The following is a 26,428-nucleotide window of genomic DNA, read 5'->3' on the forward strand; positions in this document are numbered from 1 at the left end:
CTCACACAGGCATGGACTGCACAGCCCCGGCACTTGTGTGGGCACACTTGGAGGCAGATCCACTGTCATTCCCACCACACACACACACACACACTCACGCCCAGCCATGTGCACACTCGGCAGGGAGAACCTCAAGCACCAACCCACCTGCCCCGCAGCACACTCACTAACCCCTAACACACACACAGACACACACACACAGGCCCACACAGACAGACACATATGGGACTACATGGAAACACACAGCCCTGCACACACACACCAGCGGCCCACCCTCCGTCAGCCTAGGGTGGGGGCAGTTCTGCAGCCCATATGGAGCCCACACCCAGCTGGGCTATCTCAGAGGCTGGCTGTGGGGTGGGGCTGGGGCATCTGTCCCAGGGGAGGGGCCATCAGCCTCTATGTGCTCCCCACTTGGCAGGCACACCCGCCATAGCAGGTTGGGTCTCAGCCCCAACTCAGAGCCCAGAATCTGTGCGGATTCTACTGGCTCTGAGTTCCTGTGCTCCTCTGCTCTCAGCCACCTCATCAGAGAGGCAGTGGGGGCTGCATGAGAGCCTGGGTGTTGGAGGTACACACTCAGGGGCTCTGGCCCTTGCCAATAGTGTGACCTCAGACAATAATTCCTATCTTATTTGCTCCTCAAAACAAATGTGTGAAACAGGTGCCACTGCCCCATCTTCCAGACCAAGAAAGTGAGGCTCCAGAAGGCAAGAACATTGGGTATTCCTTTCTAGGACACCGTCCCCAATTCCCTGGGGTCCTGCTTTTGCTTCTCTTCTCCTCTCAGCCAGTGGGTCCCTTCTGTGCCAAGATGTTCATCAAAGCAGACTTGGACTTCCTGCTCTTCCAACTCTGCAATCCTCCCCCTCCCAAGCCATTTCCAACCCCTCAGTGACACCTTCTGTGCTCCTGATTCTTGACCTCCCTTTCCAGCCCAGACACCTTCTGGGCTCTGACCCCACTATGCAAGTGGACACCTCAGGGCCACTATGTTGCCCAGTGCCACAGAATGTCATTTCACGCAGTGTGTATGCTCCTGAACATCCCTCCCTCTGCTCCAAATCCCAAAGATTCTCATGAACTGTAGCTCAAATGAGCACATCAATTTCCCTAGGGCTCCTCCTGCTTTGGTGTGCCCCATCTCAAGGAATGGCCCTGTCTCCCCAGATACCCAAACAAAAACCAAGCATCAATTGATGCCTCCCTGTCCTTCATCCCCCAGGTCCAATCCCCAACCAAGTCCCCAGTGACACCATATCCAAAGTAGATGTGAACTCATCCTTTCCCTTTCAGCCCCGCTGTCCTCACCCATCCCTTGGTTTGAACCACATCAGCACCTCTGGCCGGGCCACACTGTCCCTCTTCCACTGTTGAACCCTCTGGCCCATTAGCCTACCTGCCATCAGTAATCTGTCCCTCTCTGAACTTTAGCCACACTCAACTGCTTTTGGTTCTGGAATCCACACACCTCTTGACTCTGGGCCTTTGAACATGCTATTTCATCTAAATCCCCTTCCCAATGCCAATTCCTCCTACCAAGCTTAGCTGAAGCAGCACCAGTCCAGGCACCTTCCCTGACTCAAGTCCAAGATGAGTGCTGCCCCATCATTCATTCCCACGACAGCCCCCAGCTCCTCCTCCGATCAGCACAGCTTTGATCTATAATCGCCTATTTGCTGGTCTGTTCTCCCCAGGAGCCTCTAAGTTCCTTAAGGGTAGAGACTGTGTCTGTGTGGCTCTAGGGCAGCCCCAATGCTTGGTATAAGAACTTAACAGGTGCTCACCGAATCTTCCTGGAATGAACGAGTGCAGGACCTGCGCTGAACACTTTCCATACCTTTCCTCGTGCCTGACAGAAGTTCATGAGATGGACGCTACTATCCCATGGTGTAGTCCAGGAAGACAAGGCTTCAGAAGTTGAAAATTTGCCCGAGGTCACACAGCTGGCAAATTGTAGGAAACGGATTCCAACAGCAGTCTGTGCACCTCAAAGAGTTCTCTTTTCACCATCTCTACCCTCCTTCCCAAGTCATTTTCTCTCTCTGACCTTGTTTTCTCATCTGTACAATGGGAACAAAAATCGTGCCCAATACAGAGCCTGGCACTAAAGGTTCTCAGTAAATATTTGTGCATCCTCTCCCAATCTCTGAGGCTTATTTAGGACGCATTTTCCTGGGCCAAAACTTCGTGTATGCACATGTTCACAGAAACAGGTGCAGAGCTCGACGAAGCACATCTTCAGCACGGGGGACTCAGTAGGCGCTTAACCAATATGTGCCGGGCAGAGGAGCATTAGTTTAGCAAAGGCTGACGAGTACCAGACACAAAGCCACAATAGTGACTCAGGCACAGGAACCCTTCCCCTGCCCCAAGTTCCCTGTCAATTATCCTCCACCACCACTCCCCTCCCTCTAGCCCAAGGCGCGGGAAATATTTAAAACAATTTTATTCATGAAAATATGCTGTACAATGCACTCTACACAGCCTTGACACGGCACACACGCACACGCACACTCTGACGGCACGGCCACGGTACACTGCCTACGATACGCGCCGGGGACGCCGCGCCCACCGCCCGTCCCGGCCGGACACTTATAAATATGGGAGAAGGGCCAGAACTGGCGCGGAGAAAGGGGCGTCGGGGTTGGGGGTGGACGGGGCTGGGCCCCCTGGAGAAGCTGAGACCAGTACCGGGGGGTTGGGGCGGTTGAAGAGAGGGACTGACTCCGACGGGGGAGGGGAGAAGCGAGGGCCGGCAGGGATGGGAGGGGGAGACTGAACTGTGGGGGTGGCGGTCGTCGGAGGGCGATTTGGGGGTGGAGGGCTGCTCAGGGTGGATGGATATAGGTAGGTGTGAGTTTTCAGCAGTGTTGCTGGCTTCGGGTGGGTGAGACTAAGACCAGTGGGAAAGTGTGTCAAGTGGGAATCAGATCCGTGTTTGGGGTGGGCGCGGGGTCACGGCTAGCGCTCCGCAAACGAAACTGAAGATTTGTAAACGCTCACTGGCCCATCTCCTAGTTGGCTTCCCCGACCACCGTCCACACCAGGCGGCCCACCCCGCTCCTCCCTACTCCCAGCCAGCCTGGAATTCAGCCTCCTCTCCCAGGCTTCCTGCCCAGGAGAAGGGGGTGGATCTCAGGAGTGTGGGCAGGGGCAGTGGGGTGCCCCGGCCCCTCCCTCCCCTTCCCCGGCGGCCGGCCTCCGAGGGGGGTCCCTAGCTGGGCTGGGGCCGCCTCCTGGGGAGCTAGAGTCGGGGGCGGGGACCCAGGAATCGGGATGGGAAGACAGAGGCCCCTTGGGGACGGGACGGGGCGCCCGGGAGCGGGAGGCGGCCCTCAGCCCGGCACCCAGCTCTGGTTGGGGGGCGGGGCCCCGGCCAGGCCCGGCGGCGGCGGAGGCAGGGCCGAATCGAAGTTGAAGTCCATTTCGTCGCTGTCCATGAAGTCGTTGAGGATGATGGACTCCACGTCGCACTCGAGGCTCCCGCTGAACATGTCGAGGTCCAGGTCGGCCGGGAAGCGGTCGGGCGCGGCGCCCAGCGGGCCGGCGGCCGCGTAGGGCCCCGGCAGCGCGTCCAGCAGGAGGCCGCCGGGCGGGCCCCCGAAGGCGGCGGCGTGGCCCGGCGGTGCCAGGCCCGCGGCGCCCGCCTCGCCGGGCAGCGTCATAAGGCTGATGGGGTGGGCTAAGGCACTGCGCGAGGGCGCGGGCGGCGCGTACGGGGCCGCCCCCTTGCCGGGGTAGGCGGCGGCTGCGCCCGCCAGCGCCAGCTCCCCCGGCGCACCCAGCACCGGGCCGGGCCTGGGCGCGGGCGGCGGCGGCGGCAGCAGCGCGGGCAGCGCCCCGGGGCGGAAGGGCGCCGCCGCCGGCGCGAAGCTGGCCTGCTTGTTCTCCTGGATGGTCTGCATGGGCAGGCGGCGCAGAGCGCCCATCGCCGGCGGCCCGAAGCCCCCGCCCCCGCCGTAGGCGCCGCCCTTGCAGCCGCCGAAGTAGGCGGGCGTCCCGGCGCGGGCCCGCGGCCCGTACGCGTCCTGCGCGCCGTCCAGCAGGCCCTCGGGCAGCCCCGCGCCGCCGCCGCCGTGCAGGCCCAGTGGGCCTCCCAGCTCGGCCAGGCGGGGCAGCTCACCCGGACAGCGCGCGCCCAGCCCCGGCGACAGCGCGCTGGCGGGGCTTGGGTACATGAGCGGCGACGATGGCGCCAGGGCCTCCAGGGCCTCGTCGTCCTCCAGCTCGGCCGCCTCCCCGAGCAGGGGTCTCCCGCCGCCGCGGAAGTCGGCCCAAGCCTCGTAGTCGTCGCTGGCGTGCGAGGCGGGACTGGCGGCCCACTTGGCTGCGGCAGGCACCGGCCCCGGGGCGGGCGCGCTCGGGGAGCTGTCGTCGGGGCTTCGCTCGGGCGCCTGCAGCTGCTTCTTCTTGCTCGCCTTGCCCTTGATGCGCAGGAACTTGGCCCCGTTGTCCATGGACACGGCCCTGCGCCGCGGGGTCTTGCCTGTCTTTCCGCCCTCGGGGTTCAGCATCCACCACGAACTCTTGCCGGTGCCCTCGTTCTGCACGCGGATGAAACGGGTGTGCAGCGACAGGTTGTGCCGGATGGAGTTCTGTGGCCAGAGACAAGGACGCGGGTGGGAGTCGGGGAGTGAGGAGGCCATGGGGAAAGAGGGGACGTGATGGAAAGAAGAGGGGGAGGATAAGAGAGTGTAGAAGGAGAAGGGAGATAGGGATGAAGATGAGGTAAGGGGGTTGGGAGAGGGAGGGGACAGGTGTAAGTACCGGGTTGGACAAACTCAGAGTACCCACCCTCTGCCCCAGAACTGCACCCCCATCCCTCCCCACTCCCACACAGAGACTGCCCAGAGGGTGGGGGCCACAGCTTTGGGCCTAGCCTTTCCCTGGGGGCATGGCCAACCCTGTGGGCTACTCTGAGCCTGTGGGGGGCCTGCAGCAGGGAGCAGGACCCCCTCTCCCCAGCTCAGCCAAGCCCCACGCGGGGCTAACCAGGCTGCCAGGGCCCCCAGCAGATTACGTAAGGGCTTATGCCGCCGCGGCTCATTTGTCCGCCCCCCTCCCTCCCCAGCCTGGCATGGCGCCAGGAGCCCGAAAACCCAGGGCTCCAGAAATCAATCTCGCGGTGACTGATTAAGCCCTGTTTAGAACTAATTGCTCTTTCGTGTGTGGGGAGAATAAATTACCTGCTTTAATTTCGTGTCTTTAAAATGCAACTGCAGGTAGAGAAGACTGTTAACCCTTTGCTGGGAGGGCCTGGCCAGGGGAAACAGAGTAGGCTGGGGGTCCCCAAGGTGGGTCCAGGCCTGAGACTTTTCGGAGGTATCACCCCAACTCCTCTTAGCTGCTGTGAACTCCGCAGAGGGCTTGGATTCCAGCAGGCCCCTCAAAAGACATTCTTTTGCCACAGAGACCTCAGCCTTCACCCTCTTCAGTGCCCGCCTTCAGGCCAGCCCAGCTCTCCTGCCTGCCCTTTGGGCTGCACCCTGCCCTCCTCTCCTGACCCACCTGCCTGCCCTCCAAGCCCCTTCCTGGTGGAGTCTTCTCAAAATCCCCACAGTGTGTGGCAAAGTCCCCATTCACACACCAGAAGACCTAGGCTCAGAGAGAGGAATGGCTTGCCCAAGGTGGCCTTTTCTGCTGTCCCTCGGTTCCTCCCTGGGCTTCACCTCTGCCATCTCTCCATACATCCTCTTTTTAATTCTGCTGTGCCAGTCTCCGGTGCTCCCCATGTCACTGCCTGCTTTTGCCAGGCCTGTTCTGAGGACAGAGGAAGGCAGGAAGTCCACTGGCCCCACTGGAATCTGGAGTAGAACTTCTGCTGGGCCTGCCGCACCCCACCTCTGGGGCCTCCCACCTGGTGGCCTCAACCTCCGGGTCCAGGTACTGCTATGGAAACAGCAGGGGCTTGGGTATCAGAGGGCGGGACAGGATGCCTGGCTCTTTGGCTGCCTAGCTATGTGACCATGGGGTGTTTACTCAGTTTCTGTGAGCCTCAGTGAACTACTCTGAGAAAGTGGGCTACATTCAGTAACTACCTCTTAAGGCTGTAAAATCATTACATGTGCATGAATAAGTGTTTGCACACCAGGTTCTTATAAACGTTGGTTATATCCTCACTCTGGCCAGAAGCTCTCACCCCTTAGGTCCCCCAACAGACCTGCTCTGTTTCCATCTCTTTAACATCATGCCTTGTGTGCAACTGTGCTGGGCACCAACAACTCTGGGAAGCTGGCATTCTCCAATTTCATACACTGGGGACCAGAGGCCCAGAGGCATGATGTAACTTCCCATGGCCCCACAGCTAGGCAACGATGCCAGGTACCACTCCAGCTCTGCCCAGCTCAGGGACCTGCTCTTAACCTGTGAATCCACCCAGCCACACTCACAGCCATTGCTCTGTGAGGCTCTCCCTCCTGCCTCCTTCCCACCAGTCTCCGGGAGGAGGGGTCCTTCCTGCTGCCCGGGGTACCCTCCCACCCCTCACCCCCAGCTCCAGGCACTGACCTGACTCCTCAGGGCCCCAGACTGCCTGTCTCTGGCACTTTCTGGCCTTTGAAGGCAACAGCTGGGACTTGCCAGCCTTGCCCTGCCTGGTTCTCCTGAGACCCTGAGGGGAGGGGAGCTGGGCCCCCAGGGAGCAGTGCTCCCTCAAGTAGATACCCCCTTCCTGTTCCCACCCCTGCACCTGGCTCCCCAGCCCCTCCCCAACACCTGTGTTCAGGCTCCTAGGAGGCCTCAGTTCTCCTCCCCCATAGGACTGTCTGGCTTACAAGAGGCTCCAACTCCCACCTCCCCATTTCTCCAGCTGGAGGTCACTCAGGCAACACCTCTTTATCAATGTCATTATGTCCTGGAGGAAGGACAGTACCAGGTACCAGCACCTAGCAAGCACTTGCCCATTCAGCCCTGGGCACTCTAAGTACTTTATCTAATGTAATCATTAGATGAACTCCATACAAGTCCGGGATTGTGATCCCTATCTCATAACCAGAGAGTGAGGCTCAGAGATGTTAAGTGAGTTGCCAAGGTCACACAGCTTAAGTGCTGTGCCAGGTATTGATTTCAGTTTGGTGTTTTGTTTTGTTTTTTGTTTTGTTGAGACAGGGTTTCACTCTAGCCCAGACTGGAGTACAGTGGCACGATCTCGGCTCACTGCAACCTCCACCTCCCAGACTCAAGTGATGCTCCTGCCTCAGCCTCCCAAGTAGCTGGAATTACAGGTGTGTGCCACTGCCACCCGGCTAATTTTTGTATTTTTAGTAGAGATGGGGTTTCACCATGTTGACCAGACTGGTCTTGAACTCCTGACCTCAGATGACCCCCCTGCCTCGGCCTCCCAAATTGCTGGGATTACAGGTTGGTCTTATTCTAAGTCTAAAGGACATCACATTCTGCCATGGAAGACAGAAACAGGTCTGAGAATCCCAAAGAATCTTAGGAAGCGAGTATTCCAGTGCTCCTCAAACTTTCCAAGTAAACCATCCCTGGAAGCTGGCAGCAGGGGAAGTCTGGGGGAATGTTGCACAGGTCAAAATTTCCTGCAAGTCTCAGCTTTCTTTTTAGAATTCCAGGAGATTTTGCATATACTTCATAATCCACCCACATTTTCTTTATACACGTTATTCACATGTTTTAGAATTACCGCCAAGACAAGCTCCAGGCCTCTGAAGGTTTGCATCCTTCCCTGCTCTGTCCCAGATCCAGCCAGGTACCCCTGGAGCTCAGGCTTCAGCCTGAAACCATGGCTGGCCCAACCCATGGGGAAGAAAGGAGTTGCCCAAGGCTGTCCAAGACCTGGTGGCAGAGCAGGGATGTGAGCCCAGGCCTCCCGACCCCCAGCCCAGTGTTCCTCCCACTCTACCAAGCCTGACCTAGATGAAGTTTCTCCTTCTTTGGGGGCCTCAGTGTCCTGAACTATAAACTAAGGAGATGGGCAAGTTGTACTCTGGGGACCTTTTCAGTTTGACACTGAAAATCCTTAGAACCATTCAGCCCAGAGGTTTTCAAACATTTTTCTTAAATAGTGGAACTCTTCCTGTAAATGAGATTTAGGGCAAAACTTAAGCGTTACACACTCAAGCCAACGGGGGTGGGGACAGGAGTACCTGGATCCCTATGCACTCAGCACCCTTTTTCACAGAAAATGAAGCTCCTGGGGAGGATTCTGCAGGCAGATGGATGGGGTCGTCGAGGCACAGAGGGATGCCATGCCTTGCTCAGGGTCAGACAAGGTGGCTCAGAGCTGAGCAAGGACCTAGGCCTCTGACTGCTGAGCTGGGCTCTGAACCAGGTGTGCTCCAGGGCTGTGCCCCATGAGAGAAGCTCAGGCCCTGCAGCCCAGTCTGGCTCCTCAGGGCCCAGCCACCTGGTACCAATCAGAGCTCCCTGCCAGATCCAGTGGCAAGCACTGATCACAGCTCTGGCTCACACCACAAGGCCTCCTGGGAGGCCAGAGGCCATGGAGGAGGTGAAAGAGGTAGAGGAGGGAGATGCCTCTGCCAGGCAGCAGTAACCAGGGCTCCCTCTTAGAGTCGCCTAGCAACCTACCACCACAGCCACAGCCCTGGCATGCCCGGGCTCCCCTGGTGCCCAGAGCTGGGCCCAGCTTCTGGGGCCTCATGCCTCCCACACCTACATCCAGACCTGGAGCATGTTGCTAGGGGAGTCAGGACCTGCCTGATTCAGGGCCCGAGGGAGACCATCTGGGGGCAGAGGGAAAGGACAGTGGGTTATATGTCATGCCTACCCCATTCTCCCTCAGAACCTGGGCCAGGGAGCCCAGCACCCCAGGGATTTCCCCACCAGGGAGGAGGCTAGAGTAGGGCAAAGTACATCAGCTGTAGCGTTAGAACGGGATTCCAGTTTCAGCCCCATCACCCGTGAGTGCTATGACCCTGGGGCAATATGCTTTCAAGCTCCATTCCTCAAATGGCTCCCTGCTCCCTCCCTCACCTCCTTATAGCACTCCACGCAGCAGCCAGGGTGACCCTTCAAATAACCGAGATCACGTCCATTCCTGCCCAGATCCCTCCGACACCCTCCATCTCATTCACAGTGAGGAACAAAGGCCTTGCCATGGCCCACAAGACCCACGGTGATCATGCAGGTACCCTGCTCCATCCCTCCCTCCCATCCTCAAACCTGCCAGGCACCGTCCCACCTGCCCCCAGATATCCACAGAGATCGCTCCTCTCCTTCCAGTCTTTGTTCAGATGTCATCTTTTGGAACGGGGCCCATCCTGACCTCTCTTAAAAACTGTTCCTCTTCCCTGGAATTTCTTGGCCCCCTGATCCTGCTCTATGTTTTTGTAAAGCATTTTCACATTCTAAATTAATACATTATTTATCCTATCTTTATATTAGAATATAAGCTTCATGAGGGCAGTGATTTTTATCCTTTTTTAAACTGTACCTCATGTGTTTGGTACATACTAGACACTTAAATGTTTGTCAAATGAATGAATGGATGAATGAATAAGAGAAAGTGTGTATGTGCAAGGAGGAGTAATACTGTGTTGTAGGGAAATAGACTGGGCAGAGTGGCTGGCACATAATAGGGGCTTTTCCAAACCGGGCAAAAGAAGACACAGGCAGGATGAGAAGCAGGCAGTGGGGTGAGAATGTCTGCAGCAGTCTGACCCACTGAGGGGTGCCAGGGAGAGGGGTAGGGCATCCGTTGGGGGTGAAGGAGAGGTCCCAGGGTGCACAGTGCAGCTGCCTGCCCTCCCCAGCCCCCCACCCTGCTCCCCAGAGAGACTTGGATAACCCAGGGCTGGCACACACCGAGGTCTCCTCTGGGCCAGAAGACACTCCAGGAGCCCCAGTGGGAACAGAATAACCTCGTCCTTGCTGATGGTGCCTCCCTCACGGACAGGGTCTGATCCATTTGGTGGTGGCAGCTCATCTATCCAGCAGGACACCCTCATCTATTCCCAGGATGCCCTTCACCCGTGAGCAGTAATGCATTCACCTGACAGCACAACCCCATTTATCCAGCACACCAGTCCCATTTATCCAGCAAGTACAACGTCATTTGCTAACAGCACTCCATTCACCTGACGGGCCCCCTCATTTATCCAGCAGGACACCCTCATTTATCCTCTGAGTCGGACACTGTCCTTCCTCCTGTGGTGTGGCTGTGTTCTCTGACGGAGCAAGCTGACTGATCCAGCAGGACGTCACCTCTACTACAAGTACACTTCATCCCCTGACAGTACAACCTCATTTATCTAATAATGCAGCCTCACCTTGCCTCCAAGTACCACCTCATTCCCTGACAGTACAACCTCGTTTATCTTCCGGTACAACCTCATTTCTTCTCCCAACACAGCTTCATTCTCCGACAGCTCAACCTCATCTAATCTTACGCCTCCAGCCAGGGCCTGCCAGATCTCTGGGAGCCAAAGGAGAGTGTAGAGAAAAGAGAGGTCCCCTCATTTGCTGTCCCCCACCTACAAGGGCTGCCTGGTGCTATAACCATCCAATTTCTCCAGGCCCAGAAGGGGCCATGGACTTTGAGTTCTAGGCTGCTTGGCCAAGCCAGAACTCCACTATTGCCCTGCCTCCTGTTCTGTCCCCACTATGGCTACAGAGGGCCCACAGGATGGATTCTTGGACATGGACTCATGGTTGCTATACCATCTTCTTATTTATTTATAGCCAGGTTCGTTCATTCTTTCTTTTCTTTCTTTCTTGCCAGGGTATTTATTTATTTATTTATTTATTTATTTAGAGCCAGGGCCTCCCTCTGTCACCCAGGCTGGAGTGCAGTGGTGCAATTATAGCTCACGGTACCCTTGACCTCCTGGGCTCAAGTGATCCTCCCGCCCTACCCTCCCGAGCAGCTGGGACCACAGGTGTGCGCCACCACACTCGGCTAATTTTTATATTTTTTGTAGAGAGGAGGTTTTCTTATGTTGCCCACGTTGGTCTCGAACTCCTGACCTCAAGTGATCTTCCCGCCTTGGCCTCCCAAAGTGCTGGGATTACAGGTGTGAGCCAACTTGCCTGGCCATCTCTGTGCCATCTTCTTCTGATCCTGGGCAGTGGGACTAGGGGAAGTTACCTTTTCTAGGGCACATTTAGTGGTGTGCTGGCAAATGTTTAACCACCAGCTCTTCTGGAAGTTAAAAAAAAAAAACCCCACCTGATCTGATTTGTAGCTGTTGCTGCTTTCTGTGGTATGGATACTCACATCATAGCCAATTTTAAACTGCCACATGACGTCACTGAGTGCAGAATTGGGAAGAAGTGTGCACGATCAGCCCTCATGAGCCAGTGCAAGCCAGCTCTCGCACACCACTGGCATGTGCTTCAAATGCTGAAGCCAGAGAAGGGCAGCACCTACTACATGCCCAACATAGGCTAGGCTCCTTTAATCCTGATAACCATCCTGTGAGTAGGTACTGCGATTTTATGAAGCGGGCAAACTGAAGCTCAGGTGAGTTAAATGACTCCTGAGGCCACAAAGCTGGGAAATCATGGAGCCAGGCTTGGGTCTTAGGGCTGCTGGATTCCAAAGCCAGAGCTCTTCCCACACCTACCCCTAATGTGGCAGGGGACACTCTGCTGTCCACTCCAGTGGCCACCTCCACCTTGACGCTCAAGCCCAAGCTCTCCTAGCTTTCATCAGAGACAGGAGACAAGGACTTTGCCCCCACCTACCACCAACCCTGTGCTACCTCCTGGCCTCCCTGGTATCTGGGGTCTTTCAGGATCCAAGGGCGGCCCTGGGTCTTGTGTCCACCCATCACAGCCCAAGCCCAAGGTCAGGTGTGGATGCCTGTCCAGGTTGCATCACAGTCAAAGGCTCAGCCCAGCCCCTCCCTCAGGAGACTGACCCTGACTACCTGATGGGGAAAATGACCCAGCACCTGTTACTGCAGTGACCTTCTGTGGGGCTGTGGTGAGGGCTCTGATCCCCTCTATGATTCCCATTTCCTCCTTCCCTCCTGGCCTGCCTTCCTGCATATGGAGAGGTCAAAGACAGGGGACTGAATCCCAACTTCATCCATGTGACAGTGGGCCTCCACTATAACGGAGATAACAATCCCAGCATCCACAGGGACATATGGGACCTAGATGAGACCTCACATGTCAAGAATGTCATCCCATCCCTGTCTCAGAGTCCCAGGAGCCTCCTCATCCTACCCCTTGCCCCCACCCAACTCTGGGGCCCCAGCCTGGCCTAGGAACACACACCTGTGTCAGACAGAGCCACAGACACCCTGAGAGTCACTTGCCCTGCCATCTGGGGTGAAGTTCAGGTTCTCAGTCCAGGCCTCTTCCTGGCAAAAGAGGTGACCTGGATGATGCCAGGGACCCGAGGCCATGTGCAAATCCTCGGCACTAGGGTCTGCAGCGGAGAAGGGATAGAAGAGCAGGTGGGGGCCATGAGACACAGATGTCTCCAGGTGAGTGGTCTCAGGATCAGCAGTGGATCCCAGAGTGGGCAGCCTGGGGCCAGGAGGAACCAATATCCACAGGAAGGCATGAGGCTCTGGCACCCCCCAGAGAAAGCAGAGCCCACACACCCAGGCTCGGCAGCAAATAAACCACCAACGAAAAGTCCAACCTCACACTGCTCCAATGCACATTCATCCTTGTCACCCGCGGGCTTGGGTCCAAACCCAGGCTGATACTAAAGAGCCCTCTGATGTCCTCCAGCCTCATCGCCCCCTTCCCTTAGGGCCATCTGGGCCTCCAGCCACCTCGGATGCCCCCATCCCTGTGCCTTTGCACACTATTCCCTTTACTCTTGTCCCTTTCTCTGCTCTATCAGTTCCTGTTCCTCCATCAAGGCTAGCTCTGTGGCACCTTCCTCATCCCCTATGCAAGCCCCAAAGATAGATGCTCCCACCTCAGGGCTCCTGCAGAGATCTAACAGCAAACCAGAGCAAAGTGGTGTCTGAGCCAGCCTCCCCACTCAAACTTTGTGGGGCAATCCTTGGCTCAAGAGAAGTCAAGAGATAGGATGGAGCCCTCAGTAGCCACAAGCTGCTCATGCCTGGCATTTCTGTGTAGTTTCTGTTCAGCAAAATCTCAGGCCAGAGCTCCAAGGCTTGCCCACCCTCTACCAGGGTCCTGTCTGACCCTTCTCCCCGCTGCTTTCTCCTGCAGCTCCTGCTGCCTCTGCCACCTCCCTACTTGTCCTCAGTACTTCCTGCCTCCTTGGGAAAGTGAGGCAGTGAGTGGGGAAGGACTACTGCTTCTGAGACATTGACCACATGCCATACCCTGTGCTGCCACTTGAAAATTATCTCACTGAATTTTTGTAACAACCCTCTGGTTGGTTTATTGTCCCCATTTTACAGGTGAGAAACTGAGGCTCCAAGAGACAAACTGACTTGCCCAGGGTCGCATAGTGTAAGTGGTGGTGCAGGAATTTACACCCAGGGCCCTTGCTCTTTCTCCTGCCCTGAGAGACCTCCAGAGAGGAGCCAAAGCCAAGCAGAAGCTCCAGAGTGAGCCTGCGGTAGGGGCAAGGGGACTCTCCGTACTAGTTCAGCAACCCCTTCACAGACCCTCCTTCATTCAGGATTAAAAAGAACTCCTAAATGCAAAGCATTCAGACTTTTCCATCTCCCCTCTCAGTCTGAGCCCCTCCCTCCCTCTGCGGGCAGCACTTCCCCACTCCCCTGCCCCAGGTCCTGGGAGCAGCTGCAGTGACCTCACCCAGCCCTGCCCTGAGCCCAGCTCTGGGGAAGGCCCAGCAGCTGTGCCCCAGCCCTGCAGGCTGGCTCCTGGGGGAGAAAGAGGAAGAGTGGGCATGGTGCCAAGAGAACCATCTGCTCTCCCAGGGGCACGGCCACCCGCACAGACACTGGCCTTGCCCCCAGGGGCTGCCCTTGGTCCCCATGCCAAGGGGCTCCAGGAGCCCAGGGCAGCCCACCCAGACTGGGGCACCAGCCCTCATCTGCCATCTGTCTTCTCCTAGAGACTGAGAGGTCCTTGCAGGACATGTTGGAGCACTCAGATGTCCACTGGAAAATGAACAAGTGATCAGAGTAAGCCCTAGGGGCAGAGGCCAGAGGCCAGGGTAGGGTGTGCTGAGCACTGCCTCCCCCAGCCCCGGCCCCAGCCTTGTCCGGCTAAGAGCCCTCAATCCCTTCCCGGGGCCCTCCATCTCAGCACATCTGTTCAGCTGGCAGGTGCCTCAGGAAGAGGGCAAGCCCCTTCCCCCAGGGCCCCAGCTCAGGTTACAAGAGGAGGAGGAGGAGGCCAGCTGAGGACAGAGGGAGGGGACAGGAGAGAGAAGGAAGAGGCCTCACAGCTTCCCAGAGTGTTAGGGGAGGGGAACTCAGAGCCAAAGAGGGAAGGGCCATGCCCAAGGTCACACAGCTTGCCAGTGGGGCAAAGAGGAGCCAATGTCCAGGGGCAGGGCAGTCCTGGGTTCAAGGGTGACCTTGAACAAGACATGTCCTTCATCTGTGAAAATGGGGTGCCTAAAACCTGCCCTGCTTGTCATCCAAGGCTATGGGGAAGGCTCTGGAGGCTAGAAAGCAGCGGGCCCAACTAAGGGCAGGAGGGAGCTTGGACATCCTGAATATCTGACACCTCAGTCTCAGGGACAAGAAAGGGAAGCATTAGAGGAAGGACCCTATTATTATCCTATTTTATAGAGGAAGAAACTGAGGCTCAGTTGCCCAAGGCTACGCAGAGGGTAAGTAGGGCTAGGCTCTGCCTGCCTGTTTGCCTCCAAGACTCCTAACCATACAGCTTGGCCTCACCTAAGGGATTCTCAAGGCACCAAGGGGTGCTGCCTATGCCAGGCCTGGCATCTGGGACTCTTTGGGCCTCTGCCTTATCTCAGGCTCATTTTCTCCCCTGGACCCCAGTAGCAGGCCCACACTGGGCGCCTGGGCCAGCCTCTCCCTCCTGTCTACTCCCCACAGCACCCTTGAGTGACCTCTGCCCATGTCATTCCCATGGATAATTCGCAGTGAGAAGCCCAGAGCCTGGGATGCTGCTCTTCAAGGCCACTCACTTGCTTTCCCAGTTTCAACACCTGCTGGGCCCCACATAAGCACAGCCAGACCCTCAGCGGCTCCCCACACAGTCCTGAGGCCTTGACCCTCTTTGTCTGCTTTGTCTCCCTTCCCGTCTTCTACCTCCAAACACTCAGCTCATTATCTGGCCTTCCATCATGACCCTGAGCAGGTTTTACCCTGCATCAGAGTCAGTGTCCTCATATTATCTCCCTAGCTTGACCCCTGCAGGCTGGGATCTCAAGGTCAAGGAGCTAGTCCAGTCCCCACCCAGCAGCCCTGCATAATAGGTACCCAGTGGATGTAGCCCTGGATCACAGGGAATGGAGGGAGCTGCCTCAGCCCTGGGGGCTGCAGACCAGGGGAACATCAGGCTGGTCTGCCCCCACCCTCAGGGTGCTCTCTATCTGGGAATGGGAGCCAGGGACCCCAGGGCCATTCCCCAGGCCAGAAGCCTGAGGGCCAAACTCCAAGGGATAGCAGAGAGACAATGACTGGGAGGGGGAAGGGGCAGAGGGGAGGAAGGTCAGAGCCCTGGGCTAGGGTGGAGTTAGTCCTGGAGAGTTTCGTTTCTGCCATTTAGAGTAGGGTACTGTTCAAGCTGCTTACTTTTCTCATTCTTTGTTTCCTCACCTGCAAAATGGGGAAAGTAACCCTACCAGCTTCACAGGGTTGCTGGGAAATTAAATGAAAGAATGTACGTAATGGCACGTGGCAGGTTGAATCCTGAGCTGGAATAGTTCAGTGTGGCTAGGGCAAGGGTCAGAAGATGGGAGGGTGACTGGAGAGGTTGACTAGGGCTGGTGGCCAGGCCTTGAGTGTCCTACTAAGGCCCCCCAGGACTGGATTAAGCAGCTATACACATGCCCCTCTTCTCTCCCTCTTCTCTGCTCTCTGAGAGCAGGGGCTGTGACTTTTTGTTTGTTTGTTTTTTGTTTTTGAGACGGAGTCTCGCTCCGTCGCCCAGGCTGGAGTGTAGTGGCGCAATCTCGGCTCACTGCAAGCTCCACCTCCCGGGTTCACGCCATTCTCCTGCCTCAGCCTCCCCAGTAGCTGGGACTACAGGCGCCTGCCACCATGCCGGGCTAATTTTTTTGTATTTTTAGTAGAGATGGGGTTTCACTGTGTTAGCCAGGATGGTCTCGATCTCCTGACCTCGTGATCCGCCCGCCTCGGCCTCCCAAAGTGCTGGGATTACAAGCGTGAGCCACCGCGCCCGGCCGTGACTTTTAGTTTCTTCATCATTCCAGTTCCAGAGAGGCTTCCTGAGTATTTACAACCACACAGACTCTGGCCTTGTCCCCAGGGGCTGCCCTGGGCTCTCTGTCCCCTTGCCAAGGGACTGCAGGAGACCAGGGCAGCCCTTGCTCCCTCCTGCAGCAAAGGCTCCTAGTAGCAAAGCATATCAGCCCTGGCTGTGGCTCCATTCTCTTCATCCATGTCCTATACAGTGTGATTTCTAAGCCATGGGGTGGCTGCATGATGCTGACGTGGTGGCCCAGTCCCTGGGTGCTGACTGCATGGGGTTCAGAACTCTGGAGGACCCAAAAGGAGTGAGGAAGAGGGGCGTAGCCTCAACCTGGGTAGCCTGCTTGGAGAAGAAGCTGGTCCACGCTGGGAGGAAGAGGCAGGGGGACAGGCAGGAGGCCAAGAAGCCACCCTCTAAGGCATCGGTTCAGAATGACCTGTCACCAGCCATACACAGATTCCAGCGCCCATGCTGATATGGAGGATCTGAGCTGGGGACTGGAAGCCTGTATTTGTCAGAAAGCTTCTAGGTGACTCTAATCATCAGCCAGGTTTGCAAACAACTAAGGACTTGAGGCAGGAATTCTCAATCAGAAGTGTTGGGTTCCAGCATCACCTGGAAGGTAGGGCTTTGTTCAAACCACCCAAGACCCCGCCTAGTTTCTAAGGGGTATCCAGAGGGATCAGCCAAGGAGAATCAATAGGTGCCTTGGTGACCGTGTGACAACGGCAGTGGGGTGTGGGTTGAGAATTCCAGTGTCAGGTGTGAAGGTGGAGATGCCAGGGCGACCTGAGATCAGAGGAAGCAGGAAAAGTGGGAGGAAGGGCAGGGCCTGGACAAGGTGGGCTGAGGGCCTATGGGTCCCAGCAGAGCAGTTTGGGTACTTGGTTGACTTCCAGTTGAACCATGGAGCCCAGGAGGGTTCTGGAGCAGGAGAGCCTGGGGGCAGGAAGGCTGGCTGGCGTGTGGAGCTGACAGCACCAGCATGGGGAGATGCAGAAATGTGGCAGAGACAGACGGGTCTGCGGCTAAATCCAGGCTCCGCCTGTCCCAGCTATGCTGCCTTGGCCAAATGACCTCATTTTTCTGGGCCTCCATTTCCTCAACTGCAAAATGGGGTTATTAATGTATACCTAGCGGGATCCAGGGAAGATGAAATGAGAGAATTTATGGGAACTGCCCAACTGACTGCCTAGCACCCAGACATTAATTCTCTTACCTCTCTTTCTCCTTTCCATAAGAAGCACCCCCACTTAGAGACCAGAAAGGTTTCTCTCTGCAAAGAGGGAGGCCCTTGGGGGAGGGTGTGGGAGGCCCCTCCCCCACACGCCACCTGGCCCCCCTCCCACCTCCACATATGGGTTGGGGGGTGGGGAGAGGCAGCAAACAGCCAAACCCTCCCAAACAGGAGTTGGTTTCTATGGTAACCAGGGTGCCAGGAGAAGGGGGGTACTCCAGATCCAGCTGTCCCCCTGAGAACCCTACCCAGGCCCCAGAGCCTGAGCTCATGCCCACCCAACACCCTGAACCCCCATCTGCCTGCTCTGGGGGCCAGCTGGAACTGCCATAAACACCCCTTTCATTGTACCTAGAGCATATCTGCCACCTGGGTACTGCCACAGACAGGACAGGCATCTTTAAACAGGAGTCCCAAGTTCAAGTCCACCCACACCCGTACTCATATGTGTCCACCTGGGAGAAGTCCTCTCAGTACTATGTGCCCTCTTTCCAATGAACCCCTCATGGCTCCTAGAACCAGTGGGCTTGTAAGTTACGGCACTGAACCAGTAAGAGACTGAGTTAAGGCCCTTTGGACACAGATGAGAACACTGAGAACCAGAATGGGAGAGAGCTTTGCTCCAGCTCACACATGCAATGGATCAGGTTCCCTACAGGTAGGTGTTCTGTCCAGCCCCTCACCTACTCCTGACTCCACAGCTGACTCCAAATGACACCAAAGGGCTGGACTAGGAAACCCTGTGTGATGCTGAAAGGGGATGGGGTACTGCTGGGGAGAAGGAAATAAGTCCTAAAAGCTTTAAGACTCATCTAGCAGCCAGGCATGGTGGCTCATGCCACGATGTAATCCCAGCACTTTGGGAGGCTGAGGCAGGTGGATCCTTTGAACCCAGAAGTTCAAGACCAGCCTGGACAACATAGGGAGGACCCCTGTCTCTACAAAAACACCTTTTTTAAATTAGCCCCGGTGGGATGGCCTGTGCCCATGGTCCTAGTCACTCAGGAAGCCTAGGTGGGAGGATCACTTGAGCCCAGGAGGTTGAGGCTGCAGTGATCTCTGCCACTGCACCCCAGCCTGGGTGACAGAGTGAGACCTTGTCTCAGAAAAAAAAAAAAAAAAAAAAAAAGACTTGTCTAGCAACAGCATGGGCAATCCCGAGACGGCGAGTTTCCAGTCGCTGGGAGTGTGTCAGAGTATTGAGCTGGGGAGGAGTCAGGGGTGCGGAGACTGGGTTCCAGGACTCTCCAGCTCTTTGGAGAACCCAAGTCTGATTTGAACGTGAGGGAGCAGGCACCAATGCATAGGCAGGCCCAGCCCCACCCTCTCCTGTTTCCCAGGCACCCCCCACTCCCGGTAAACGGGAGTTGGGAAGGGGATCTAGTGAGTCTGCTGGGACGTAAGGGAAACTGAGGTGAGGAAGGGGCTCCCCCTGCTGTAGCTGATGCACCCACATCCCACCCAGTACTTGACTACCCCTCAACCCCTACAAGTCACAGATAGGACCCCATGTGGTGGTCACCACTAGCTGCCACTCAAAAGACAGGGAAGGTAGGCGGCAGGGAACAAGCCCTGAAGCCTTTCAGAGTCCAAAACAAGCCCTTCCCTCCAGCCCCTGCCCCACCTCAATCCTACCCAATGGCACAGAAAAAGCTCGAGCTTGGGGTCCAATTCCCAGGTCCACTACTTCACAGGTAGCGACCTCAGGGAAAGTCACTTCCCCACCTGGAACACAGGGGTGCCAGCCCGCCTGGGTGGCGATGAGGGTCTGATGGGAGTGCTCTGGACCGGCGGGCGCCTCTGTCCCGGCCCCCTCAGCCCTCCGCCCCTCTGGCAGGGCCTCTCCAGTTCCTCAACCTCCCTGCTCCCTCTAGTCAGTCCCTTGGCTGGAGCCCTCGGGGCGTGCAGAGAGGGGGCCCCCCAGACCCGCGGAAAGTGGGGGCTGGGGGCGCTGAACTTTCGAACCCGCAAACCCCCCGCGCCGTTCATTACCTTAACGCGAGTTAAAAATAACCGTCTCATCTCTTTAAATTAGTCTGTCTGCAATTACCGCCTGGCACGGCGCTGCCCGCCATCGTCCCGCTGGAGCGGCGCCAGGTGGCAGGCGGGGCCCTCACCCTGTCTGTCGGTCTGTCTGCCTCCAGGCCCCCTCCTCTCCCGCCGCGTGGCTGCCCCAGGGGCCTCCCTGAGCCCCGCCTCCTCAGCTCCCTAAGTTGCGCGGGGTGTGGCGGGGGCGGCCGCAGTGGGGCCGGAAGGGAGCGAGGGGGTCCGCGGGGAGCAGAGCGGGGTGGGGGGGGCTGGGCACGGCGGCGGGGGAGGGGCGCCGGGAGGCCCGGGAAGCCGGAAGGGCCCGAAGCGCGCCAGCGCTCGTGGGTGGGTGTGAGCAGGTGGCCGTGGGAGTCTGCCGGGCGTGCCAGCAACTGTGCCAGGAGCGGCTGGCACGGGCTTGTGCCCAGGAGGCGGGCAGCTGCCAGCCCCCCGCTCATGCAGTAAGGGGGGTGAGGACACCCCCCAACCGGGGCTCACACCGCCTCCTCCCGCACCCCCATCAGCCCTTGGGGCTGGGGATCCCCGGAGGACAAAGGAGGAGGAGGGAGCCCTGCTGGAGCAGGCTGGGGGGAGAGGAAGGGGGTGGCTTCAGCTGACAGCCACTGCTGAGGGCTGTAGCAGGACCCTGCCCCCAGCCTCTCAGATGAGTCCCTCTCTTCCAGCCCCACCCCACCTGGAACTTCCTGGGCCAGATGGGGGTGGTGCCACCTCTCCTGATCCCACCTCTCATCAGCCAGGCTGCCGCAGCCCCTGGGAGAGAAGGGAAGTTCCCATCCAGTGTGCTCCTTCTGGGGACAGGAATGGGAGGCGCCCAGGCCTGGCCTGGGAGCTCCCAATGGAGCTGGCAGCCAGGAAACACAAAAGCAGGCAGAACAACTCCAGGGGCGCTAAGTGGAAGGTGTGCCAGAACTCAGAGCAGCCTGAAAGGCTTCCCAGAGGAGTCCAGGGCCAAGGGAAAGTGAGACTGGAGCATCTGAGAGAAAGTAGGAGGCTCTACCTGGATATTCACAGTCTTGGGACACTGTAGAGGGACCGCCCATCCAAGCCCCCATCCTAGGCCTGGAGGGGAACACGACCAGCCCCTTTGGTTGGGTTCCCAGCAATGAGCCCAGCCTCTCTAGGCCTCAGCATGGTCTGGGTGTCCCCAAGCCTGCTGCTGGTCTTGTCTTCTCCAATTCCTGTCCTGCACCACTCAGCTACCTCCCTGCATCACAGATGTGACCACAGGGATAAGGCCAAGCATGTCATCCCTTCCTGATCTGGCCCATTCCACCCTTCCCATGCCACCTCCCTGTCTTGCCTGGACACCCTTGGTTTGACTCTGGCACACCCAAACTGTCCCCAAATCAAGCATGCACAATTTCACCTCCCTGCCTTTGGGAATGCAGTCAATACTTCCTGGAAGACTATTTCCCAAATTCTCCCCTCCCCAATGAAGGCAGTGCAGACCAAGTGCCACCTCCTCTGTGAGGACCTCCCTGGCTCCCCCAGGGTATCTAACTCCCCTTCCCCTAATCCCTGCCCCCATCCCCAGCCTTTCCTATCTACAAAACACAAGCCTGGGTGTGGAACTGGCTAAGTCCTGATTATTCTGAAATAGATCCAATTAATGCCTTCTCCTTTGGTCCCCTGCCCCATCTAACACAGGGTTTGGTATACCCCAGGGATTCAATTCCAGTATATTTGTAGGGGAGGGGAATGAGGAGAGAACACTGGGCCCTAGCCCCAGGCCTGGCACCTGAGGTGTTCTGTCTGTCAACCTGAGCCTGGCTGGGAGCTGGGACGGCTCTTTCACCAGGCCTCTGGAGGAAATGACTGGGAATGGGGAAGGGCAGCGTGCAGGAAGCTCCAGGAATAAGTGGGGAAGTAGGCTCGCTGGGGAGCTGGGTAGAGGGTGAGGTGGAAGGGGACAGCATCAGGCCGGCCCCTTTCCAGTGCCTGGGTGGTCTCTGTCAAAACCTAGGTCAGGAGCCCACGCCTGAGGCTCCCTCTCCAACACCCAGCCCATGACTGGGGAGCCCAGGCACAGGGAGAATCGGTGTGTCCCTAGCAGTGTGGTGCAGTGGAAACCGCATCCAATGGGCAGGCGGGAGGCCTGGGCCCTCATCCAAGGCCTGCTGCTCAGTGATGCCGTGGCAAGACTCCTATCCCCTTCCAGGGCCTCAGTCTCACCGTCTGAGAAATGAACTCATAGGTCTAAACTATCTCCAAGCATATTCTCAATCATGTTTTAGGATTTATACCTGCCCATATTCAAAGCCTTCAATGTGTCCCTACCACCCACCCCCCCCCCCAACCCCCACCAGCAGGACACTGTTCCAGAGGCACTTGGGGACCCTGGAGGGAGACACATGTAGGCTGGATTCCAGCTTTCCCATCTACTAACTGTGTGACCAGTTCACTCCTAAATACGGGCCTCAGGGCCTTCCTTGTACTTGGGGCCAATGCCGGCTTTGGGGACCCTGGAGGGAGACCACTTGGTCACAGTAAAACCACCTCAGGGACTGTTGAGAGCATTAAAGGCAGATGTGTGAAGGTGCCTCTCACAGTGCTTGGCCCCAAGACCTTCAATGAACTGCAGTTCTCTGCTGACTTCCAGCCTCACATTCCCTCTTCCCATCTTTCCCCATGCTGCCTGATGCAGCAAGCCCAGCTGGAGCTACACCTCCTGCAAGAAGCCCTCCCAGCCACTCTGGCCCAATGTACTGTCCCCTGCCTCAGCATCCTGCACCATCCACTCAGTTCCCTACTCTTTCACTAGACACACACTGGTGGCTTCTTGGTGTCAAGACTGTATGCTGGGTGCTGTGGGTACAGAATGGCTCTGACACTGCCACTGTCTTCCAAAAGCAGGGTAGAGAGGGGAAATGAGACAGAACACAAATGACTAAAACCTGCTACCAGCAGGGAGAGGGCCAGAGAAGGGGGAGTCCTAAGCTAGCTAAAAAGGGTTAGGGAAGGCTCCCTGGAGGAGGCATCTGAACTCTGTACCCTTGAGGACAGTGAATACATCTACAGGGAGGAGTAAGCCAGGGCATGGGGAGTGCAGGACACACTTGGGGGAAATGTGTTCTGGTGGGGGTTGAGCCCAAGGGGATGGGAGAGGGGATGCGGAAAGAGACCCAGGTCTACTCCTCCAGCCTGTGTTCCTGCCCCACAGTGGCCGGTGAGGGACAGAAGCTGCCAGCACTAACCCTGAGAGCCATGGGCTCCCAGGTCAGGATACCCTGGCTCTACAATGCTGCCCTTGGGTATCTAGAGCTGTTCATGCCCACAAGTCTCCCCTCCTCCACTGGCACACCTCCTTCCTCTGACCCAGCTTGCAGGCACCACAGGGCACAGCCCCCTCCCTTGACATAGGCATGCCTCCCTCACAGAGGCCACCCCTCCCATAGGGAGGCTGACAGCTCGCCTCCTAGGCACAGGAGGGGTCTCCAGCCTCCTCTTCCCCAATGGCCAGGGGAGGAGCTGGGTCGAGAGGCCACAATCCAAGCAAGCCCCTGTCCCCTCGTAAGATGGCTCCCCCCTTTCCACTGGCTGGCACTGAGGCCTCCCTGGGGTACCCTGCCCCTCCCCCAGCCCCTAAATGGATCTGGGCTCCGACAGCCAGGGAAGTGGGAAAAAGCATCCTGGGTGGGTACGGACAGATCCCCAGCTCTCAACACCCTGTCCTCACACCAGCAGGGGCCATCACCAGTGACCCCCATCGTGATCTAGGTAAGGGGGGCAGCAGCCACCCCATGGAGAACTCAGATCTCAGGTCACCTGCCGAGTTCCCCACTCCAGGCTGGTTGGTGCCCTAGGGTGAACTCTGGCACCACAAGAAGAACTGTGGGCCCATGGTCACACTCCTCACCCGGGGGACAGCTCTAGGAAGCGCAATGATAGAGATTTGGGAGGGAAAGCCAGCATTGGCCCCAAGTCATTATTCCAGCGCTCTAAGAATGGTGTTCTGGTGGAAAGGGTAAAACAAGAGTCACACAAAGCAGACTTCGGGGAGGAGGGGGAGGCTCCCGAATGTCCGCGGCCTGGGAATGGGTTCCTCTGCTATGCCCCCAAGGACCGGGTGGGGACGTGCCTCGGGGACGCCTCAAAGCGGCAGTCCCTTGTCACCCTACCAGACCTCCCACCCCGCATCCCTCCCCGCAAGGGAGCACGCACACAGCTGCTACCAGTACGCCCCCGCCCGTCCGCTGGCCGGCCCCACGCCCTGGGCGCACACTCTGTGACCCCAGGGGGTGCCAAAGAGCCCTCCTCCTGACGGCCCGCCTGGAGCCCAGCACACCTAGCAGCCCTGAAAGCCCCAGTCGGCGTCCCCAGCCCCCTCCCCAGCCGGACGCCCCCACCTTCCAGCCGGCCGAGCTGTTGCTGTCGCCTTTATCCTTGAAGTAGGGCACGTAACGGACCATCCAGTCGTAGATCTGCGAGAGCGTGAGCCGCTTGTCCGGGGCGCTCTCGATGGCTTTGGTGATGAGGTCGGCGTAGGACAGGTTCCCCCACGCGTTCCGCCGAGAGCTCTTCGCTTTCCGCAGCGGTCCGACCTCCGCGCCCAGGGGCGGCGCTGGGGCCATCGCCGGGGCCGTGGCCCGGCGCTCCGGCCCGCAGTCCTCGGCGCCCTCGGCCACCCCTGCGCCCAGCGCTCTGTCCTCGTCGCCGGCCAAGTCAGGCTGCGGCAGGGGCCAGGTACACGAGCGCGGCCGGCTCTGCGGCGCGAAGTCCGGGTCCACGTCCACCTGATGCGCTCGCAGCTTCGCAGCCATGGTCCCGCCCGGCTCGGGCGAGGAGGGGAGGGAGGCTTCGCGGAGGGTGGGCGGGCGGCTCCGGGATCTGCACGCCCCGGGGAGGCCCGCGGGAGGGGTCCCTGGCGGCGCTGTCTCAGTCGCGGGGCGCCATGGGCCGAGGCGCGGAGGCAGGGGGCTGGACGCGCTGGGGAGCACGAAAGGAGGGAAAGACCGGGGCAGTGAGGGGGCGGCGGCCCGGGAGCCCAACGGGCACACACCTCGCCCAGCCCCGCTTCTAGCACCTGCCGCCTGCCTGCGCCTGCAGCCACCACCGCCACCGCCGCTGCCGCTGCTCCCCGGGCGCCGGCCCTGCGCACGGGCCCCGCTCTCCCGGGACGAGGCCGGATTGCACCATGCCGGAGCCCGAGCCGGTGCCGGAGCCCGCGCCGCCGCCGCCCGGTGAATGCCGCCGCCGCCGCCGCTCCGGCTCCAGCGCCAGCTCCCGCGCCTGCCGCGCTCAGCGCCGGCTGCACCTCGGGATGGGCGGGGGACGGGGAGGGGGCGGGCCCGGCGCGGGAGGGGGCGGGGCGTTTCGCCTGCGGCCGCGGAATCCTCAGCCAGCCCAGGTGCCCCGCCCGCGGGCTGGGAGACCGGGCGCGGAGCTCCCAGCTCGGGGCGACCCCGCCGCAGCCCCTGCAAGCAACAGCGCCGCCTACGGAGCAGGGGCGGAGCGGCTGGCGCGACCCCGCCCCCTGCTCGGCGCGGAGGGGCGGGGGGCTAGGGGGCGGGGCCCTAACACTCCCATTGGTCCGCGGCTGGACTGTCCCGCCCATGGGCTCGACAGGATCCCTCCCAGAAGCGCGTCACCGGTTATTGTTACAACCCGGGGTTTCCCGGGGCAACGGGATGGGGCGGGGCTCAGGGCACTGGCCCCGCCTTCTACTCCGGAGAGGACTGCCCCGCCCTCTGTTTCTAGACCCCTGACGTTCCCAAGTCTCCGTTCCAGGAATCTGACAGGGAGGATGATCGAACTCTGCTCTTCTTTGTGCCCTGGACTGGGCTGGGGGAAAAGAATGGGTCAAGAATACCTGGGTTCTAGGCCAGGCTTTGCCACAATTCTCGCTCCTCCATCCGCAAACATGTTCTTCATGGTGCCTGTGGGCATAGTTTTAGAGCTCCAGTTCTCAAAGTTTGACGCAGAGCAGAATCATCCCCTAGAGCTTGTTAACATTGCTGGACCCCAACTCCAGAGTTTCTGATTCGGCAGGTCTGGATTTGGGCCCCAGACGTTGCATTTCTAACCAGCTCCCGGGTGATGCATGAGAGACCACACTTTGCAAACCATTGCTTTAGAGTCTGTGGGAGGTTCTTACTACGGTTGTTGGAACAAGCGCTTGTCTAAAGTTCACAGTGTTTGGGGAGATGCTTCTCATTCAGTTCCTGGATATTTATTGAGCACCTCTGACGCACCAGGCACTGTCCAGGGCTCTACAGTGAGAGCAGCAACTGAAACAAATGAGGTCCCCTACTGCATAGACTAGTCAGGAGTCAGATGCTAATCAGATCATCACATGAGCTCAGAAGGGCGAGGCTAGCTGAGAGGTTGGGCAGTCCGTGGCCTTATCCTACAGGCTGCTGAGCTAGGTTTCCCAGTCACCACTGCACCTGCTGGCCTTTGCTCAGGGTATTTATCCCCTCTGCCTAGAACACCATTTACCTTCCGCAAGGCCCTCATCAGAGATCCTCCCACTCTTCAAAGCTCCGTGCAAATGTCAACTTAACCCTGACACCTTCTCTAGCCCCAACTCCCAACACTTTATGTTCTCTCCTCGCCCAGACCACTTGTTGAGCTGCCGGCAACACCTTCTGCCCTTTAGCACAATATTCCTATTTTGCCAATCAGGAAACTGAGGCCCAGAATGAGCAGGTGATTCCCCTGGTGGCATGGCCAGGACTGGAATCTCAAGCTCCTGATTTCTTTACCAGCCAGTACCTTGCTCCTGAGGAGGCTGGAGATGCAAAGGTCTCTGGGCAGTGGGAGGGCTGAGCCCAGGCCATGGAAGATGACCTCCTTTCTCAAAAATTTCTTCCTTTCAGTTTAGGACCTGAGGAGCAGGGCCAAGGGTGAGGGTGGGGGCGGGGCTGGAGGAGCCCCTCCTCATTCCCCAGGGTGGGAGCA

At 58.4% G+C, this 26,428-nt stretch overlaps 1 protein-coding gene and 1 long non-coding RNA gene across 2 annotated transcripts; one reads left to right on the plus strand and one right to left on the minus strand.

Annotated features, from left to right (window-relative positions):
• Nucleotides 1-2,431: 2,431 nt before the first annotated feature.
• Nucleotides 2,432-24,785, minus strand: FOXO6 (forkhead box O6). Its single transcript, XM_054492593.2, has 2 exons — nt 23,875-24,785; nt 2,432-4,598 (listed from the first exon to the last, which is right to left on the minus strand). Exons 1-2 carry the CDS (start codon nt 24,286-24,288, stop codon nt 3,339-3,341), a joined length of 1,674 nt encoding a protein of 557 aa, XP_054348568.1. The 5' UTR covers nt 24,289-24,785; the 3' UTR covers nt 2,432-3,338.
• Nucleotides 4,594-9,662, plus strand: LOC134738787 (uncharacterized). The gene is made up of 3 exons (XR_010124810.1): nt 4,594-5,886; nt 7,111-7,226; nt 8,969-9,662. It is a non-coding gene; the product is annotated as an uncharacterized LOC134738787 (long non-coding RNA).
• Nucleotides 24,786-26,428: the final 1,643 nt, after the last annotated feature.

Source organism: Pongo pygmaeus, chromosome 1 (assembly GCF_028885625.2).
Source record: "Pongo pygmaeus isolate AG05252 chromosome 1, NHGRI_mPonPyg2-v2.0_pri, whole genome shotgun sequence".
Taxonomy (NCBI): Eukaryota; Metazoa; Chordata; class Mammalia; order Primates; family Hominidae; genus Pongo; species Pongo pygmaeus.

Coding starts and splice junctions, on each gene's coding strand:
- FOXO6 (XM_054492593.2), bottom strand. CDS start 24,288: ATGGCTGCGAAGCTGCGAGCGCATCAGGTGGACGTGGACCCGGACTTC. Junction 4,599..23,874: donor ACAGCTCGGCCGGCTGGAAG/GTGGGGGCGTCC, acceptor CTCTGGCCACAG/AACTCCATCCGGCACAACCT.